At 40.2% G+C, this 18,681-nt stretch overlaps 1 protein-coding gene across 3 annotated transcripts in view; it reads right to left on the bottom strand.

The window, feature by feature from the left end:
- Positions 1-18,681, bottom strand: part of Pak5 (p21 (RAC1) activated kinase 5) — a 260,580-nt gene that overhangs the window by 33 nt on the left and 241,866 nt on the right. For all 3 annotated transcript variants that reach the window (XM_041670909.1, XM_041670908.1, XM_041670910.1), the window contains 5 exons: positions 16,620-16,753; positions 15,785-15,911; positions 7,468-7,593; positions 5,440-5,574; positions 1-2,184 (listed from right to left, as the gene is read on the bottom strand). The exon at positions 1-2,184 is cut by the window's left edge and continues 33 nt beyond it. In XM_041670909.1, coding sequence (XP_041526843.1) covers positions 2,029-2,184; positions 5,440-5,574; positions 7,468-7,593; positions 15,785-15,911; positions 16,620-16,753 — 678 coding nt within the window. In that variant the 3' untranslated portion in view covers positions 1-2,028. The remainder of the gene's footprint in view (positions 2,185-5,439; positions 5,575-7,467; positions 7,594-15,784; positions 15,912-16,619; positions 16,754-18,681) is intronic.

Here is an 18,681-nt window from a genome sequence, read left to right as displayed (position 1 = left end):
TTTCTGCCAGTGCTCAGTTCTCACAGACCCCGTTAAGCTACAGGAACATTTTGTAAACTTACCAAATACCGTAAAAAATGACCAATGATAAGAAAATTACAGAAAAGGTTTCCATTACACTGTCAAAAGTTGTTTGAATCCAAAATCTGCTATTTCCTGCAATTAATTTTTAAATGCTGATTCCGGTTAAAAATGATTCTGTTTTGTTCTTCTTTCCTCTCCTACATAGTCCTGGTTGAATTATGTATGACACTCTGTTTTTGTGACATTTTAGGATTGCCACTTTGGGGGTTGAGATTGCTTTTATTCATCCACATTTTTATTAAAACCTTAATAGTTTACATAAAACATCGATCTTCTGTGTTTTATGAAGCAAAGTTACAGGTTCTATTTAGGGTAAAGCATTTCCAGTTTGGGGAAAAAATTGAACAGCTAATTAGCAGACGGTCATTTTATGCCTTGTTTTCCTTTTAAACTATAATAAATAATTAACCTATTAATTACAAAAAATTATTAATTATGCTTAGAGCAACCAGAGTATCTTCACAAATTTATTTTCATATTTGTTACAGTATGTGAAGTCGTTAAGTAAAGTCTCTGGTTTTCCAGTTGGGTAACAAATGGCTTTTGTCTGATGCATAATTAATAGAAACTAATGATGACTATGTAGCGCTTTCCAGAGTTTTAAAGGCAAATCTATATTGGCCTACAGTTAACATGCAAATTCATCCAACGAGCAACACAAAATGTATTGTAGTAGTCATTCATTTTTATCAACATTCAGAAGATCTAGACAGCAGCACATCTCTCCTTATGTTGGAAACACATTATAACATGGTCACCACGGAAGTTAGACCATACCTGGTAAAGTAACCCCTTACTAATTCACCCCTACCATCCGTTCAGACTTCCAGCACAATACATGAACAACAGTGATTAATACTGCGGCATGAAGATAAATACAGACAAGAGTTTGGTGTGCTAGCATACAGAGTCCTAGAAACAGTGACAAACAAAACCAAACAACTTGCCTTGTTCTCTCTCCTCTTGTGAGCCTGGGATTTCCACGGTCTCACCAAAACATTCTACCTGGGGAACTGAGTCCGGTGACCCCAGTACTGAAATTTGACCACAGGGGATGCTATGCTTATTTAAAGGTGGGCATCAAGGGAGATATCTTGCTCTTCAAAGACTGATGTGATCACCAGACTCCTTGAAGGAAAATGATTTTTCGGAATAGTTAGCATTCTCTCATGGAACTGTTTGGTGATTCTGTGGCTCAGATTTGTTTTATTGTATTTGGTTGGGGAAATGAAGTGTCCACACCATCACCATCACACTTGACTCTCCTTCCATTACATAAGACACTTGTTAGGATAAGAAAGATTTTCCGCTAAAGCTGACGGTGACTGAGGGTCATTTAGTATTCAAAGATCCTAAAGAACCGTTGGTTCTCTGAAAGGGATAAAAAAGTAGGAAAGGTTTTGTTCAAATGCCTGCCAGTAAGCAAGTATTACTTCAACCAAAACAATGGCTACAGGACATCAAAGTACTATAAATTATCAAAACTATCATACAGAAAAGTTACAAATTCATTGCAAAATACATTACACTGCTACCATTAAGAAAAAAAGTGCTTTTTCTTTTTCTTTTCTTTTCTTTCTTTCTTTTTTTTTTTGCCAGAAAAGTATTCTTTCAATATAGAAAATCCTATGTGGTACCCTGCATGTGGCTAGGATATATCATAACGGAGTTTGTACTGAGTCCTTCTGGTTCGCTGGAAGAAGGGCTGAAAATGTTTAATACTGACTTATTAAAGCCGTGCTCCAAATGACCATGCCAGCTGTCAGTGGAGAGATGCCTATTTAAGACACTAGAAGATGCCCTGGTCTGTCAAACCCTGCCGGTCAGGTCATCACACTGTCCCACCAATCAGCTGGTTTAGAATGCACAGGCCTTTGCGTGTTCTGTGGGGTTTTCCTCATGTTCTCCTGAATTATCCTCATGTCTTTGCCTCTGTGAACCTGCTCAGTGATGCCGGTATTGTCTCATAAGGGGAACGATACAAGATGGAGGACCTGCCAGTTTTAAGAATGGATGTCCAAGAAGCTCTTGGGCTGTAGCTCTTTGAGAGGGCTCCCTCACCAACATCAGATCTAGGAATCCTCGGAGCATGGAAGAAACCTGGGGAAAGAAAGACACCACACTGAGGATCAGCACAGAAACCCATCAAATTATACCAATAAAGGAGAAAGGTACAGAAGAAACACATATGCTACCACTATAATTGATTTCAAAGTGCGAAACAGTGGAGGTGAAACACAGAGTAACTTCATTAAGTAAAGTGACGGTAGGTAATGAAAGTGCCTCTTGTGTCTGGGTTATATAAGCATGGTGGTATGCATGAGAAGTTCAGCTGAGACTGGGAAATAGAGCTTGGTGGACACCCCTCACCCCTGCACAAAGAGAAACTCATTTCCATCAGGTTAGTCCCCTACCCCTGCACAGAGAGAAACCCATTTCCATCAGGTTAGTCCCCTCACCCCTGCACAGAGAGAAAAATGTTTCCATCAGGTTAGTCAAGACAGACATTTCTGTGTAGTTTTTGTAAAGCTGACTTTTCTGACATCTATCAGATGTTACTTGGAGATGAACGCCATTAGATGAACGTCCTGATTAACTTGTCATACGATGACATCTGTTCACTTTCTACCTCTACGGAGATATAGGACATTTCTGTCATTCTAAGAGGGTGCCTTGGGCTTCTTGGCATTACCTACAGCCTTACAAAAGATAATGAGGGTCCTTACTTCTAACAGACACATTAGCTTTACTTGCTTTTATGCCTTGTACAAAATTATTTACATATATACACATATAAACACACACATATATAGTTTATATGCATATAATAAAATATATGTATAAGTTATACACATAATTCTGTATAGAAATATATACGTATATGTGTATATATAACATGCAAAAATATTATATCACATAAATATACATATATAAGAGTATTATACATATAAACATATATATATATATATATATAAACACACATTTGTATACTGTTAACTTTCACTGGCTTATTTTCATTTAACATTGCATTTATGTGAGATACTTTCCTCATTTGTTTCATTTTTCTGTGGCTGTCCAATTATCCATAGATTATTTATTCACTTGGGAAACAAACCTGGGATTTTTCCAGCTTTCAAACATTAGAAGTAAATATATCCTTGTGTATTCATTAACACTCAATTCTATTGGGTATAGAGTTATTTTCACAGGACAGGGTCTTAGTTGATTTTCATTGGTTAATCTTCATCCAATCTAGCAAAAACTTCAAACTCTTAATGAGTTCTTGTGGTTGCCCTTTTGCTGAATCTCTGCAAAAACTATATAAATAGCGTAGTCCCACTTGCTACGTTTTGAAACATGTGAAAATCAAATTCACTGGTTCTTGATATGAACAGTCCTTCCTTTCCCTGCATGATCTAGCTCCTGCCTATTTCTCTGGAATGTTCTATCCTTGTCTTCTTGCTGTTCTGTTACAGCATATGCCTTCTTCCTTGGCTTCAGGTCCTTGTTTCTGATGCTCCTTCTGTATGGGATATTTTTCTTCCAGATCTTTGCATGACTAGTGCCTTCTTTCCAATTGTTTCAGATGAATCTTTCCAGGAAGGGTATCCTTGGCTTTTTATACTAAAGTGGCTCCCAGTCTTCTGTATTGTACATTTGATCTCTTCATAGTACTTTGTGTTCTTCATAGCATTAGTTGAATATTTTTTTAAAGATTTATTTATTTATTATGTACAGTGTTCTGTCTGCACATCTACCTGCAGGGCAGAAGAGGCCACCAGATTGCATTATGGATGGTTGTGAGCCACCATGTGGTTGCTGAGAATTGAACTCAGGTCCTCTGGAAGTGCTCTTTTTTTTTTTTTTTTTTTTGGTTTTTCGAGACAGGGGTTCTCTGTGGTTTTGGAGCCTGTCCTGGAACTAGCTCTTGTAGACCAGGCTGGTCTCGAACTCACAGAGATCCGCCTGCCTCTGCCTCCCGAGTGCTGGGATTAAAGGCGTGTGCCACCACCGCCCGGCTGGAAGTGCTCTTAATCAGTGCTCTTAACCTCTGAGCCATCTCTCCAGCCCCAAATCCAAACTTTATTAAGTGATGGAGCTGAAGGGATAGCTCAGAGTTAAGAAAGCTTACTGCTCTTGCAGAGGACCAAGGTCCTGTTTGCTGAATCCGTATCAGGCAGCTCACAGCCACCTGTAACTACAGATCCAGAGAATCCAAGCTCTCCTCTGGTTTCCTCAGGCAATTGCACAATCATGGTGCATATAAATTCACACAGGCACACGCACATATACATATAATTTTACAGAGTGAAGCACAGTCTATAAGTTAATCTTTAAAGCTAAAATGTAAATTTAAGTCTGTAATAAGTTCTATTTTAAAAGTCTGACGATTACTGGCTTGAGTGCAGAAATGACAGCAATATGACTGCATCCAGAAGAGAACAGACAAGACCATTACTGACAGTATAGTGTACATTGTACTACTTTCTTCTCTACTTAGAATGCAGGCTCTACAAGAATCAAATAATCGGAATACCCCTAATTGGAAGTCCCCAGCAGGTACCAGCCACTTAGTGCGGACATGCTGGAAGGAGAATCCAACTCACATCTTACCAGCCCTTTGAGAGAAGAGCTGATAACACCCCATTTACAGATGAAAAACTTTGTGGTTGGAGATGTGGAGCCACTTGCCCCATAAATGCACAGAAAAGCATATTTGAATCTCGATGACTTAGTACAAAACCCTTATCCCCGATGAAAGGAGACAGAGACAGAGACCCACATTGGAGCACAGGACTGAATTCTCAAGGTCCAAATCAGGAGCAGAAGGAGAGAGAGCACGAGCAAGGAACTCAGGACCGTGAAGGGTGCACCCACACACTGAGACAATGGGGATGTTCTACTGGGAACTCACCAAGACCAGCTGGCCTGGGTCTGGAAAAGCCTGGGATAAAACCGGACTCTCTGAACATAGCGGACAATGAGGACTACTGAGAACTCAAGAACATTGGCAATGGGTTTCTGATCCTACTGCACGTACTGGCTTTGTGGGAGCCTAGGCAGTTTGGATGCTCAACTTACTAGACCTGGATGGAGGTGGGGGGTTCCTTGGACTTCCCACAGGACAGGGAACCCTGTTTGCTTTTCGGGCTGGGGGGGGCTTAATTGGGGGAGGGGGAGGGAAATGGGAGGCGGTGGCTGGGAAGAGACAGAAATCTTTAATAAATAAATAAATTTAAAAAAAAACAAAAAAACAAAACCCTTATCCCCAAATCAGATCTACCAGATTTGTTATGCCAGTCTTTAAATGAATAAGTTACTATTCTGAACATTGCAGTGTATAGCAATCCTCACCTTGTGTAGGTCCTTCACTCTTGGAGGTAAACTGTCCCGGATCCTCCGCATTGCCTGGAGAGGAGGCTCATTGAAATAGGGGGGCTCACCATCAATCATCTCTATCACCATGATCCCGAGGGACCAGATGTCCACCTGTTAAGAACAATCCACTAGTTATGTCAGGAATGGAGAACATTCTGGAGTTCTGGTTGTGTTGTGAAGCCCAGCAGATCCATGCTCATTCACAAATTAATTAATTTCACAAATTAATTTCAAACCGTATGATACAAATTTACATGCTGCATTGTTGTATTATCACCATTTTTGCTAATGTCATCTTTTTTTTTAAAGGAGATTTAGTTTTTAGTGTGTGTGTGTGTGTGTGTGTGTGTGTGTTCTCAGAGGCCAAAGAGGATGTCAGAGCCTCTGGAACTGGAGTTACAGGCAGTTGTGAGCAGCCTGATGTGAGTGTTGCAAGCTGAAGCCAGGTTTTCTTCAAAAACAGTATGCTTTCTTAACCATTGGGCAATCCTGTCCCCTAGACTCTCTCTACTTTTTAAAGATGACTCTAGTGAAGTTTCTACAGTATATTAGAAATGAAAATTTACCATTCTCAAGTCTAGAGCTTTAATTTTTATACTGGAAGAAAGAAACAAGGAAAGAAAGAAAAATAGATAGATTAGATAGATAGATAGATAGATAGATAGATAGATAGATAGAAAACAAAAACCCCAATTTTTACATTATGAAAAGAGAGAGCTTATTTGGAGGTTCTATCAAGGGACTGTAGCTACGCATCTACTCTTGACCAAAGACTGGTCCTCCTCTATTCTGGGAAGATTGTCCTCTCGACTAAGCTTTGGGAGGGACCACATGGAATGGTGAAGGAGGAAAGGGACACCCGCCTAGCCAGCCAGATCAACCGGATCAACTCTGTTGACCAACGGGGTGAAAGTTGTTAGAGTTAGAGAAGAAAGTGTATTTAAACCATAAGAAATTGAGACGATGCTTTGGCATGTTTAGAACAAATTTCAAGGACCTACTTTGTATCACACATGGTGTACTCTTCATACTTCTATAAACCTGAGTTTTACATAGTTATTTCCTCATCCATTGTGGGGTTTTCCACTTCAATTTTTATTATTTTAAATCAACCCTCAGGAAATCCTGCTTTATAAACTATTTTCAGGGAGTGAAGAAAAGGAAGAAGTGGCAAGCAGTTCTGAGTAAGGAATGGGAAGGCTGGAGAAGGGAGGCGGGATAGTGGCTCCGCAAACCCCTCTGTCCAGCTCCTTCTATGGCCTCATTGGGCTTTCACCTGCTCTCTGCATCCTTCTTCTATACTTTGCCACTGTCACTTAGGATTTATCTCTGGGGTCCACAGTGAGAAAACCAAGTTGGGTCCTCATCCAAGGCCACAGAAAAGAAGAGGAGAGCCAAACTTGCCTTCATTAATGCGTCGCTCTTCGCTTGTCAGTACAAACCACTTGCCATTGTCACCTACACCACGGTGCGTGGAAGCACTGAACTCAGTCTCTGAGCCTCCAAGCTTCTGCTCACACTGTTACCTGCCTAGAAACCTCTGCCTCACTCTCTCTCATTTAAATTATGCTGCATTGTGAATGTTATAGTATACACACATGATTTTCTATTACATTTCTACTATATGCAAAGATCACTTCCTCGTCATACTTTCTATACTTTTTTCCCTTTTCTGAAGAATTTCTGCATAACCGCAGTCACCATTCCAGTTATTTTGCTTTGCAGCCTGCCACTGGGGGGTGGGACCAGTATTTAGGGACTTCACAATCCCCTTTTCACTTTCCTGTAGGACTCCAGGAAAAGCCACTATGTAAATACTGCTATGATGTCCCCAATGGAAACAGTGTTCCCTCTGTCATAGCCAACTCCGAGTCAACAGATTCCCAGTGTTGGGGATCAACTATGGAGTCAGAAGACCCTTACCTCCTGTACCCACCAATCAGGATCACTGTGCCCCTGAGAAGATCCCAGAGCCCACTGCCCCCAAACAAAAAAACTACTTACCTCTGTCCCATAAGGTAGCCTGGAAATCACCTCAGGTGCCATCCAGTATGGGGTACCCACCAATGATTTCCTCTTTGGCACCTCTTTGGAAACTTGAGCGCAGAATCCAAAGTCAGATAACTTTATCTAAAAATGGAAGGAAAGCAGTAAAGGAATAATTAGCAAACACTGCCCAGGAGAAGTAGACATATATGCACAGAGCTGAAAATAAGGACAAAGCAATTCATTGAAATTCATCACTGGGACTCAGAGCTAGCAAAGAAGTTGCCAGAAACTTTCTCATCAGTCTTGATTTGCAAATATCTAAACTCCTGTAAATTTTTTATCTCTCATGAAATTATAGGATAAGCATAGGTAACCATTAAAAGTTAAATATACCCCAAAATAAACTTCTCTCGGGTTCATGAGTTCCCATGATCTTGGTTCAGCTGTCTCTATATGGAGTCTCCAAGGGACCAAACTAGGCCCTTTGCATGTAGGGGACAATTGTATTGCTTTGTCTATCTAAGGGGCTCCTGGTAGTAGGACCAAGACCTATCCCTAGTGCATGAGCTAGCTGGTTGGAGTCCATTCCCTATGTTGGGATGCCATGATCAGCCTTAATGCATAACTCTCATCCAAAAGAAGAGTTTTAAACACTTGGGAACAAGAGGCTAGAGCTTTGATATCCTACAGATGTACTGTCCTGAACAGCCTAGCCCTCTATGGCCCATTTAATCCCTAGTGGAAACCAGGTTACCAAGGCAAGAACTAGAAAAAATAAGAAGGTGGGTCTCACTTCCCTCACCCTGAGGTCCCACATATCATATTCTTCTTGTTCCCATAAGCCACCACAAGAAAGAGGGGAGGTAGGAGGCAAGAGGAAGAAGCTAGTGTTTAAATCTGAAAGACTGAATTTTAAAGGTATCAGTTACACTTTGCAATAATGTAGTTCAATTTTGACTGGCAATGTTTAAATTATTCAGACATTAAATTTAACAGATTAAATTGAGATAGATAATTTATTTTTTTATGAAAGTTTCTTTTTCTTTTCTTTTTTTTTTTTTTTTTTTTGGTTTTTCGAGACAGGGTTTCTCTGTAGCTTTGGTGCCTGTCCCGGAACTAGCTCTTGTAGACCAGGCTGGCCTCGAACTCCCAGAGATCTGCCTGCCTCTGCCTCCCGAGTGCTGGGATTAAAGGCGTGCGCCACCACCGCCCGGCGAAAGTTTCTTTTTTAATTGAATTTTAAAATTCATTTTATATACCAACCTCAGTTCCCCTTCGCCCATCCCCCCAACCCACCCCCATCCACTCCTCAGAAAGGGTAAGGCTTCCCATGGGGAATCACCAAATCCTGGCACATTCAGTTGAGGCAAGACCAAGTTTCCCCCACCCCCGAGAAAGGCATCCCTCCATATGGAACAGGTTTCATAAAGTCAGCTCATGTTCTAGGGGTAGATTCTGATACCACTGCCAGCGGGCCCACAAGCAGACTAGGCTACAAAACTATTGCTCACATGCAGAAGGCCTATTTTGGTCCTGTGCAGGATCCCCAGCTGTTGGTCGAGGTCCTTGAGCTGCTGCAAGTTTGGGTCAACTGTTTCTGTGGGTTTTCTTTGGGCCAACTATCTTTGTGGGTCATGATCTTGATTCCCCCCTTGCTCATATAATCACTCCTCCCTCTCCTTGATTGAACTCTGTAGCTCGGCCTGGTGCTTGGATGCAGAACTCTGCCTCTGTTTCTGTCATTTATCTGAATAATGGTTCCTGCTTCTCTGTAGCTTTGGATTGTGGTCTGGTTATCCTTTGCTTTACAGTTATCCAATTATGAGTGAGTACATATTGTGTTTATCTTTCTGGCTCTGGGTTACCTCACTCAGAATGATTTTTTTCTAGTTATATCCATTTGCCTGCAAATTTCATGATGCTATTATTTTTTAAAGCTGAGTAATACTCCATTGTGTAAATGTACCACATTTTCTTTAGCATTCTTTGGTTGAGGGGCATCTAGGTTTTTTCCAGTTCTGGCTATTATAAACAATGCTGCTATCAACAGTGAGAGGTAGTCTTGAATGCAGTGGCACAGGAGACCACTTCCTGAATATAACATCACCAGCTCGGACACTGAGAGCTACAATAAATAAATGGGACCTCCTGAAGCTGAAAAGTTTCTGTAAGGAAAAGGACAAGGTAAATAAAACAAAATGACAGTCTACAGAATGGGGAAAGATATTTACCAACCCCATGTATGGCAGAGGCCTGATATCCAAAATATTCAAAGAAATCAAGAAACTAGACATCAAAATATTAAATAATCCAATTAAAAAATGGAATACAGATCTAAACAGAGAATTCTCAACAGAAGAATCCCAAATGGTTGAAAGAGATTTAAGAAATTGCTCAACACCCTTAGTCATCAGGGAAATACAAACAAAATGACTCTGAGATACCATCTTACTCTTGTAAGAATGACTAAGATCAAAAACACCCATGTAGTTTATGCTGAAGAGGATGCAGAGTAAATTTACACAGCTACTTTGGAAATCAGTATGGTGGCTTCTCAGAAAGTTGGGAATCAATCTGCCTCAAGACCCAGTGATACCACTCTTGGGACATATACCCAAAAGATGCTCAATCATACCACAAAGATAGTTGCTAAAATAGGGAATTTCGGGCATTTGTGCTTTTTAATCTCAGTATCTTACTATGGGTTTCTCTCTGTTGACATAAAAAAAGCTCATACCCTCCAAAATCTGGGATCCTAATAATTATTTCCCTGCCAAAATGTGTAAGTTAAGGAATTGAAACTGGATGCTTGGCATCTAGGCCTACTCTTCTTGTATAGGAGTATGGGTGCTTTTGTATGATATTTTTTTTAACTCATCCAAGTACATAAAAGAGACAGCTTTCTAAAAAAGTATAATTGCATGTAACATTTGTCCAAATAAATCTTCAAGTAGATAATGGGAACTCAAATCACAGTGAAATAAAGCAGTGTGGGCAGATCTTAGAAGCAAATCACATGGCTCTAAGCTGAGCCTTGTTTTAGGTAGAATTGTATACTATGGGCGCTTAGTACACCATCCCGTCTCCTTAATGCATTTATGCGAAGAGAAGAGGAGGAAGACACTGTCCCACCCACAGGAGATGTGGCTTGTCACAGAAGAACATACTAAGGATCTCAGAGTTGGAGTTCAGATAGAGGTGCTGCCTTGCTGCTATCCCTGCCATCTCCAACATGTCCTATCTAAGAAATGGGCTCCACAAAAGGATACAGGGTAGAGGTACGTGCAAAAGAAAGTCCATCCCAGGACAGTTGTAGATGTAAAGATGGATTATAGTAACTCTTGCTCTATGATTGGGTATCTAGGGAACTCTGCCTATCCTGCATGCTTGAAGAGACTGCCTTTGTGAAAACTTCTTGTGTTGTTTCATACAAGGCCATAGCCCCAAACACCTGTAACTTCAGCATCATTTGGCAGCTTGTTAGCACAAAAGTTCCTGGGTACCACTTAGCCCCGCTAAATTACCATCCCGAGAGTCAGGACCTAGGAAAGGGTTTTATTTTTATGTTCTCTACTGTTTTCTAATGCTCAGTAAAGTCTGAGAACTTCAGCCTTAAAGAGAGCAACAGTAAGAAACAACAAAATTGAGATAAGAAATAGAAAATGCCAGCTTCAGAGACCCACAGCGGAGCACATGGCTGAGCTCCCAAAGTCCAATTGAAGAGTAGAAGGAGTGAGAATATGAGCAAAGAGATCAAGACCATGATGGGGTCATCCACTGAAACAAATTACCTGAGCTAATGGGAGCTCACCAACTCTAGCTGAACAGTGAAGGAACCAGCATAGGACCAAACTAGTCCCTCTGAAAGTAGGTGACAGTTGTATTGCTGGGGCAGACTGCAGGGCCACTGGCAATGGCGCCAGGATTTAGCCCTACTGTTTGTACTGGCCTTTTGGAACCCATTCTCTTTGGGTGGATAACTTGCTCAGCCTCAATATAGTAGGGAGGGCCTTGGAACTTCCTCAAAACAAAGTGCTTTACCCTCTCTGAGGAGTGGAAGAGGGAGGAGGTAAGGGAGTGGGAATTGAGATTTGTGTGTATGAAAAAAGATAGTTTTTCTTTTCTTAAAAAATAAAATTTAAATTAAAAAAATAAAGTTAAATTAAAAAAGAAAGAGCCAGCTTGATGATGGCAAGATCTTGATGCTGCTTAAGGTCTGCTTCTTTAACACCAACTCCAAGAGGAGAGGGAGGGGTCATAGACAATATCTCAGAATGGCAGGGTTTCATGTCTTCTACAATTGGGCAGAGCACAGAGAACTGGATATTTTTCCAAAGCTTTTTGGCATTGTTAAAGGAGATCTGAAACCTGATCCTAAGCCTTCCTGTGATAACATCCTACACTGGGACACGCTCCTTCTGAGGACTAGCAGGAAGGGGACATAGATGGAGATCAGGATAAGTTTCAGAGACAGCACGTTATTTCATATGCACAAATCGCTGATTATTTAAAAACTGCATTTGCATCACTATCTTTAAGGCATCTTTTAATTGTAAAATGCGACTTTTACAGAGATAAAGCAAAAAATGATAAAGGGAACATGAGTAATAATACCAATCCATTTAAAGAACAGTTGGAGACACCAGATACTGGGGCACATTCTTGGTAGGGAGACAATGGATTCCTGCTGAGTGTTGGTAACGTATTAGGGAGGGGATGGAGTGGTCCGAAGGCACTGGTTGATGGTCTATTGCCATTTATCATTTATTCCTCCTTCAAGTTACATGGGAGGTGAGCTTATACTCATTACATTATCTGTTAAGTGCCCTATTAGTTGGTGTTTCCCTCCAGAAGCACATCCCAAGGAAAGAATTCAGGCAGAATACTTATTTAAGAGATGTAAGAAACCCTGGCCGCGAGATTAGGAAGTAAAATGAGTAAGGGGAAACAGCTGATCAGGAATTAGCAACCAAGCAAGATTTCACTGTGGCTAACTAAGACTTTGTCCGGTGGAGGGTGTCTGAGAGTCTGCGCAGAACAAGTCCTTTAGTTATTTTGCAAAGCGAGAGGGCAAGCGAGGAAGCTGGGGGTCCATCGCAGGTGTCTATCTCAGGTGTCTTACTTTGTTGGTCTCCATGCGATTTTGTAAAACTGGATCTTTCACCGAACCTGGGGCTCAGCACTTAGCTAGCCTGGCTGGCCAGCAAGCCCTTGGATCCTCCTGTCTCCCTCTCCTAGTTCTGGGATTATAAAGATGCATCTCTATGCCTGGTTTTCTATGTGGGTTCTAGAAATCTGTATTTATAGCTTTGTATTTTTGCAGGAAACATTTTACCCACTGAGCTACCTTTCCCAGGAAGGCAATGCAATAGTCATTTTATTTATTCTTTTATTTACATGTTTATTATTACATTTCCACACCTTAAGGGATGTAACTTAATAAGTGCTTTATTTTGTTCATCCTTAGGATCTATATTTTCCTAGCAGATAATAAGCATTCAGAAAATAAGTGTATGAACAAGATTAGTAGCATCCACAGTGCTTCTGTTCCTGTAGGCTCTGGTTGGTACACAGAAGTGCAGGAATGCTTGAGACACAGGTTCTGCCCTTAATAAAAGCAACTCAGTACTTTAATAATAATCTTGTGTATTGAACAGAGGTAGAATTTTTCCATTATGTCAATTTTACGATGTCCTATTATTTTAGTTCCCCAAGTGACTTCAGATCAGATGTTTCCAGCAAGAGAGTTTGGCCTAAAACTGCCTGGCTTGCTTTGCTTCTTCAAGTCCCATTCCCAGAGGCCATTCATGGACTGCTTTAGTGCTGGATGTGATTTGTTCTCATGGGGTCTTATATATGTGCTTTCTGAGCCAGATGGGGCGAATTCTTGCCCTTGTCCTATAGCTCCTCCTGTATAGACATATATTCTTCCTTGCATCCCTTTGCAGTATGAGACTCCCCCTACCAAGAGGAGCTGATTAAGGCTGGGTTGAGGGACTGAGAGCACTTGTTTTGCTAATCAAAGACTGAAATTAAGGTCCACAGAATCCATATAAATCATGGGTGAGCCCTCCTATAATTCCATCATTGAAAGGTGTAGACATGGAATCCCCTGGGGCAAACTGGTTAGCTAGACTAGTTATATCAGCAACCTCTGGGTTCAATTGAAAGACCTTGCTTCAATGAAAGAGGGAAAGCAGTGAAGGAAGATTCCCAGTCATCCAACTTAGGCTGTCACATGCAAGCATGCACATATTCACATGCAGCACACACACATACTCAAGCACATACATACATGGGAGCACCCACAGACACATTACACTCACATTCAGAAAAAGCAAGAAAGGCAGTTTATTCTCCGTCCCTTAAATGTGAGCTTGGTTGAACGTATGGTTTCCTTTAGCTAAGATGATATAAGGTACCTGCATTGCATCTGTATGAGAGTTTGCCCCTCCTGATCCTTTTTGGAATGATTGTCAAAAGAAATGTAAATTATTTGGGGCTACTCTATTAGTCGATGGGTGACACATGGCCCCGTTAGCGGTCTGCCACTGATGAAAGTCAGGCAATAACAAAAGATGGAGAGCATTGGCTTGTGATTGGCCTTCAGCCGGTGGTCTCCATCACTTCCTTATTGGCTGCCTTTGGCATACGGTAGAGATAACATCGGCCAGAGGGAAAATGTTCATGTCATATCAAAGTTTGCTGAAGAATTTGAGTGTTGATCTGAGAGAAATTGCACTCTAGTCTCTGGTGAAATCCAGCAGCAACAAGAAGGTATTGGAGACCACCAATTGCAGGCCAGTCACATGTGCGAGGAAGCAAATTGGTGGCATATGGCGCAGAGACCAATTGTCCTAGCTGATGAAACCCACTATTGTTCCATGCATTTTTGGAGAACTACATGATGAGTGTTTTAAGCCATTTAGTCTTAAGTGGTTTGTTGCATAACAATGCTGACTTACACGTGTTCTTGAGCTGGTTCTTTAAAAACGTTTTAACTGGAGTAGTGTTAAAAACAGTAATTAAAGCTGCTTATGCATAATCCTCAATTCACACATCATATATATATATATATGTACATAGAAATATGGAAACTAGGTAATAGGCTTATGAGTGATTTCTCTGTCCTCTGTAGTTTATGAAATTTACTAATTTATCTATAATAAAACATAGATTTATTTTGGAAATAGAACTTTATAAGCCAAAGTGAGTGGGCTGTTTCTCCCAGCTCATCGCTGATGACTCTTCAGCAAATTGTGATGTGACCCAGACATTTTTCATCTCTTCTGAGGTTACACCATTATAAAAGTCAGATACCTTGAAGAGATGCTGGTTACTTTCACCCCAAACTCATTTTCTCCAGTGAGAATGTCAGGGGCATGAGAAGGGCCTACACAGTGACAATCTATGTGTCAGGACTCAACTCCCTAAATCATCCTTCAAATGTGAGTTTGCTATATCTCTGGATTTTGCATAGCCTATATTCTGTTGACTTCTGTACTTCAACGGAAAGAATTGTTTAGATTATTTTGATGAGAAATGCAGAAGTCTGGGCATGGGAACATAGTATGGTAAATGTTTTCTATTTGCCCCTTTAAACCAGATGTCTTTTCTTTCTTTCTTTGAGCCTTCTGAATCCAGCATGCACTGACTACATGGATGCTTGCCTAAAAGCAAGGTGAAGAGTAAGGAGGGGAGCATTTATTCTCAAGCTTCATCCTGCAAATTCATGATATCCTGACTTATACCAAAGATCAGAGCTCCTGCCCAGCAGCCCCCAAAATAACAAATTCTTCAGCATGTGACAATAACAATGGTGTTCTATTTCAGTAAACTAACTCATCTTTGTGGCTTGTTTCTTAAGATTTTTCTATGTCTGCTCAAACACTGGGAAATTATTTTTTCAATAAAGTCTTCTCAAACTAGTTAAGAAGATTTGGTAATCTGTTTCTCACAGGGACTTGGAGACCTTGAAGGTAGGTACATTAAAAGGAAGAGAGTAGATACAGGCAAAGAAAAGTCAGCTTCTCTTATTTTTCAACAAAAAGAATACGGTAGAAAGATGAAAGAAATTCCCATAGTCTCCATTCCTGCCCACTCTCACTGTAGAGGATACAAATTCTCCATCAATTTCAGGTCACCAGTAGTTCTGAGTAACAGGATGATACAGAGGAAAGGCAATTTCCTCTCTGCAAGTTCTGAGAAGTGGAGTGGGCGATGTGTGACTAACAAAAATGAGAATTGTGAGAAAGTGTTCTTAGGAGACTAATGCCCATGACAGGCAATCTGACAAACTAAACAGGGACGGGACCCAACAGAAAAACCTTACCCGGCCATCACTTGTCAGGAGGATGGAGTCACTCTTTATGTCCCTGTGAATCACTCCTTGGTTATGAAGGTAGGAGAGGGCTTTGAGGACAGATAGGCAGACAGTAGCTATCTGTTCTTCATTCATTCTAGAAAGGAAATAACATGTAAGGATCGAGACAGGTTCAGGTACAGCTTTCTAATGCTCAAGAGATGCCACTCTCTTGGGTTTCAGAGATTTAGTTTAGGTCTCTAGTCCTTGTCTAGAAAACTCCAAATAAAGGAAATGATGTCTCTGGGATGTGATGATTACAGAATAAATCCAGGCACTGAGCATTTTAGGGTGCTAATTAAAGGAAAAGGAAAGTGACCACACTTGTTAGCCATTGTGCAATTAGTGCAAATTAATGTCCTTGACCTCTCATACTGGAGGCAATCAAGCTGTATTCAACTAGAATTGAGCAATTTTTATTTTTTAACAAGTCCATTACAGTGACATAAAATTTTGCTCTTCTGCTTGTCTCTTCTGTCCTCAGGTTAGCCTGGTGGAGCTAGGATATAGATATGATATTGCAACTCAGGAGGATAAAACCAGACTCTATGTTAGTGCTGAGAAGTTCTGTTGTTTGTTACTAAAAGGGAATTCTCAGTAGACTTCTGAGATTGAATCATTGTCTCCCGGTGACCTCCAGAGAGTGTGTGTTGGGGAGGGCATGTCAATTTAATAAATGACGTACGTATGCATGATTTTATAATGAGAACTCTGTGCCTGTATTTCCTGAGTGTGCAGTGTTATTAATTTATAAGTAAATTATAGAGGAAGTTATTGAGGTAGTACTTTGAGTCATCTGTCTTACCTGGTATGAGTGACAATGTCTGTCAAGGCACCACCTTCTAGAAACTCCATGACCACCCAGAGCTCATCTCCAACAAGGTAGCTGTTATACATATCAACGACATTATCATGGTGGTAATCACGCATTATCACAACCTGGATGAATGAGAAAGATACATATTTACTTCTGGGACTGAAGTCTGCTGTGTTTTCTCTTGCGGCCCACATCAATATGTTGAGTGAAAGGGATTTGGTGCTGGGGAATTTCTTTAGGGAATCTACGTACTGTAGATAAGAGGCATCAGCAGTTATCAGTGGCCGTAAAAAAGAATCAAGTGAGTATACTGTGAAAAAGCGACGGGCCAAACAGACATTGCCAAGTTAAGAATGGAACGTGTGGGAGAAGAGGTGGGTGGGGGGGTAAAGAAGGGAAAACTTTAAGATATCCAGCAAAATCTGTCAAAGAGGAGGTTTACTGTGGCATTGGGGAGATGCAGTCAGACAGGACAAAGGGGTTTGCATAGATCACTATTCATACTTTTCTGTGGGCCAATCCAGCAAGGAGGCACTGTAAGCTGAAGAAGTGGGTGCTAAGTACACAAATGGGTAGTAACTGATGTCCCTGAAGTAAGCAATCAGAGGGGCTATAAGACACCAGCCTGACTTAGGATGGATCTCAGGGAGAATTGGTGTGAATACAAAGAACATATTTAGATGGTCAAATTAGATATGCTGTAGGTATTTTAAAAAGTTTAAAAGTCAAACTGAGCCTACTTGTTGGAAAAGTACCTGGGAATTTTTGCCTTGTGGCTGCTTCTGGTTCATTTTCAGTTTGTGCTAAGGAGTAAGTCAACCCAGTCTGTCCTAATAGTGCAATTTAGAAAAAAAAACATTCCAAGAATCAGAAACAGGATATAGGGGAGATGTTCAAGTCAACTTATCTGTAGCTCTCTGCAGCTCCTAGGAATATATAAGAAATGGGTATCTTGTGGGAACCAGAGATGTGGGAGGCCACTGGGCATTATGGAGCTTCCATTGGTAAGGTTTTTAATGTAGCTGAGAGCATTCGTCAGTTCACATCTGTATACGTATAGGAGAACTGAGAATTCTGCCAGAACGCCAAAGGTCTCAAGCCTCAAGCAGCCATGGATTATTCTGGAGATGTGGACTGCACATTCTTTATCAGAGACTGACATCTCTATGAAATCTTCTCTCCCCTCATTGCTGACCAAGTTATTAAAGGGAAAATATGCCAAAACACTGTTATTTTGTTACAGGTACTTATTTTAAAGCTCCTAGTTGATATATATGTATATATATACATATATGACAAATATAATAAAATTGATGTGTATACGTATAACATGAAATTGTTGTCTCAATTATTCTTAGCAATAAAGCAAATGCCATAACTCTAATGGAAAATCAAACAAAGGACATGATTCAAAGAAGAGTTTAAATGTCATGTAAATATATATAATACATATACATATATAAAATATATAAAAATAAACTTACTCAACTATCAACAAAATTCTGATTAAAATAATGTTTGTCCATGTCTATCAGATCAGAATAGATAATGTAATATCTAATAATGCCAGTAAGTGTGACAGAGAAATGTAAAGGCCCAAACTGGTACTTTCTAAAAAACATTATATGTTAATTCTCTAAAAGCTACATATATTTAAGTGTCATTTGGCTTATTTGTTTTACTTTATGACTCTATAAGATTACAAAACATGAAGCCAAAAAGCACTCACTGAAAACAATATAAACTGGAGATTGGTTTAATGAGTATGGTTTATATATGTGAAGGAAGAATTTGAGGCCATAGAAATGATATGGTTGATATATTCAAATATAACAATGTACTTTCTAAAACTTTATTAACATGAAATTAAATCCTAAATGAAACAAGTTAAAATAAGAAGCTATCAGGCTACATATATGGTGTAAGTAAGTAGGAAAATATAAGAAAAAAGTAATAAAATATTAGTGTAGGCCACTTCTGCATAGTTTTGGAGTTATGGTTATAAATATATTTACATGATTGGAGGCCTTGTGTATTCACGAGTCACTTA

Source organism: Microtus oregoni, unplaced genomic scaffold (genome assembly GCF_018167655.1).
Source record: "Microtus oregoni isolate MIOR12 unplaced genomic scaffold, Mior012 000020F_ref0000438, whole genome shotgun sequence".
Classification (NCBI taxonomy): domain Eukaryota; kingdom Metazoa; phylum Chordata; class Mammalia; order Rodentia; family Cricetidae; genus Microtus; species Microtus oregoni.
Note: the sequence above shows the minus strand (reverse complement) of the source record. Positions and strands in the feature narration are given on the sequence as shown.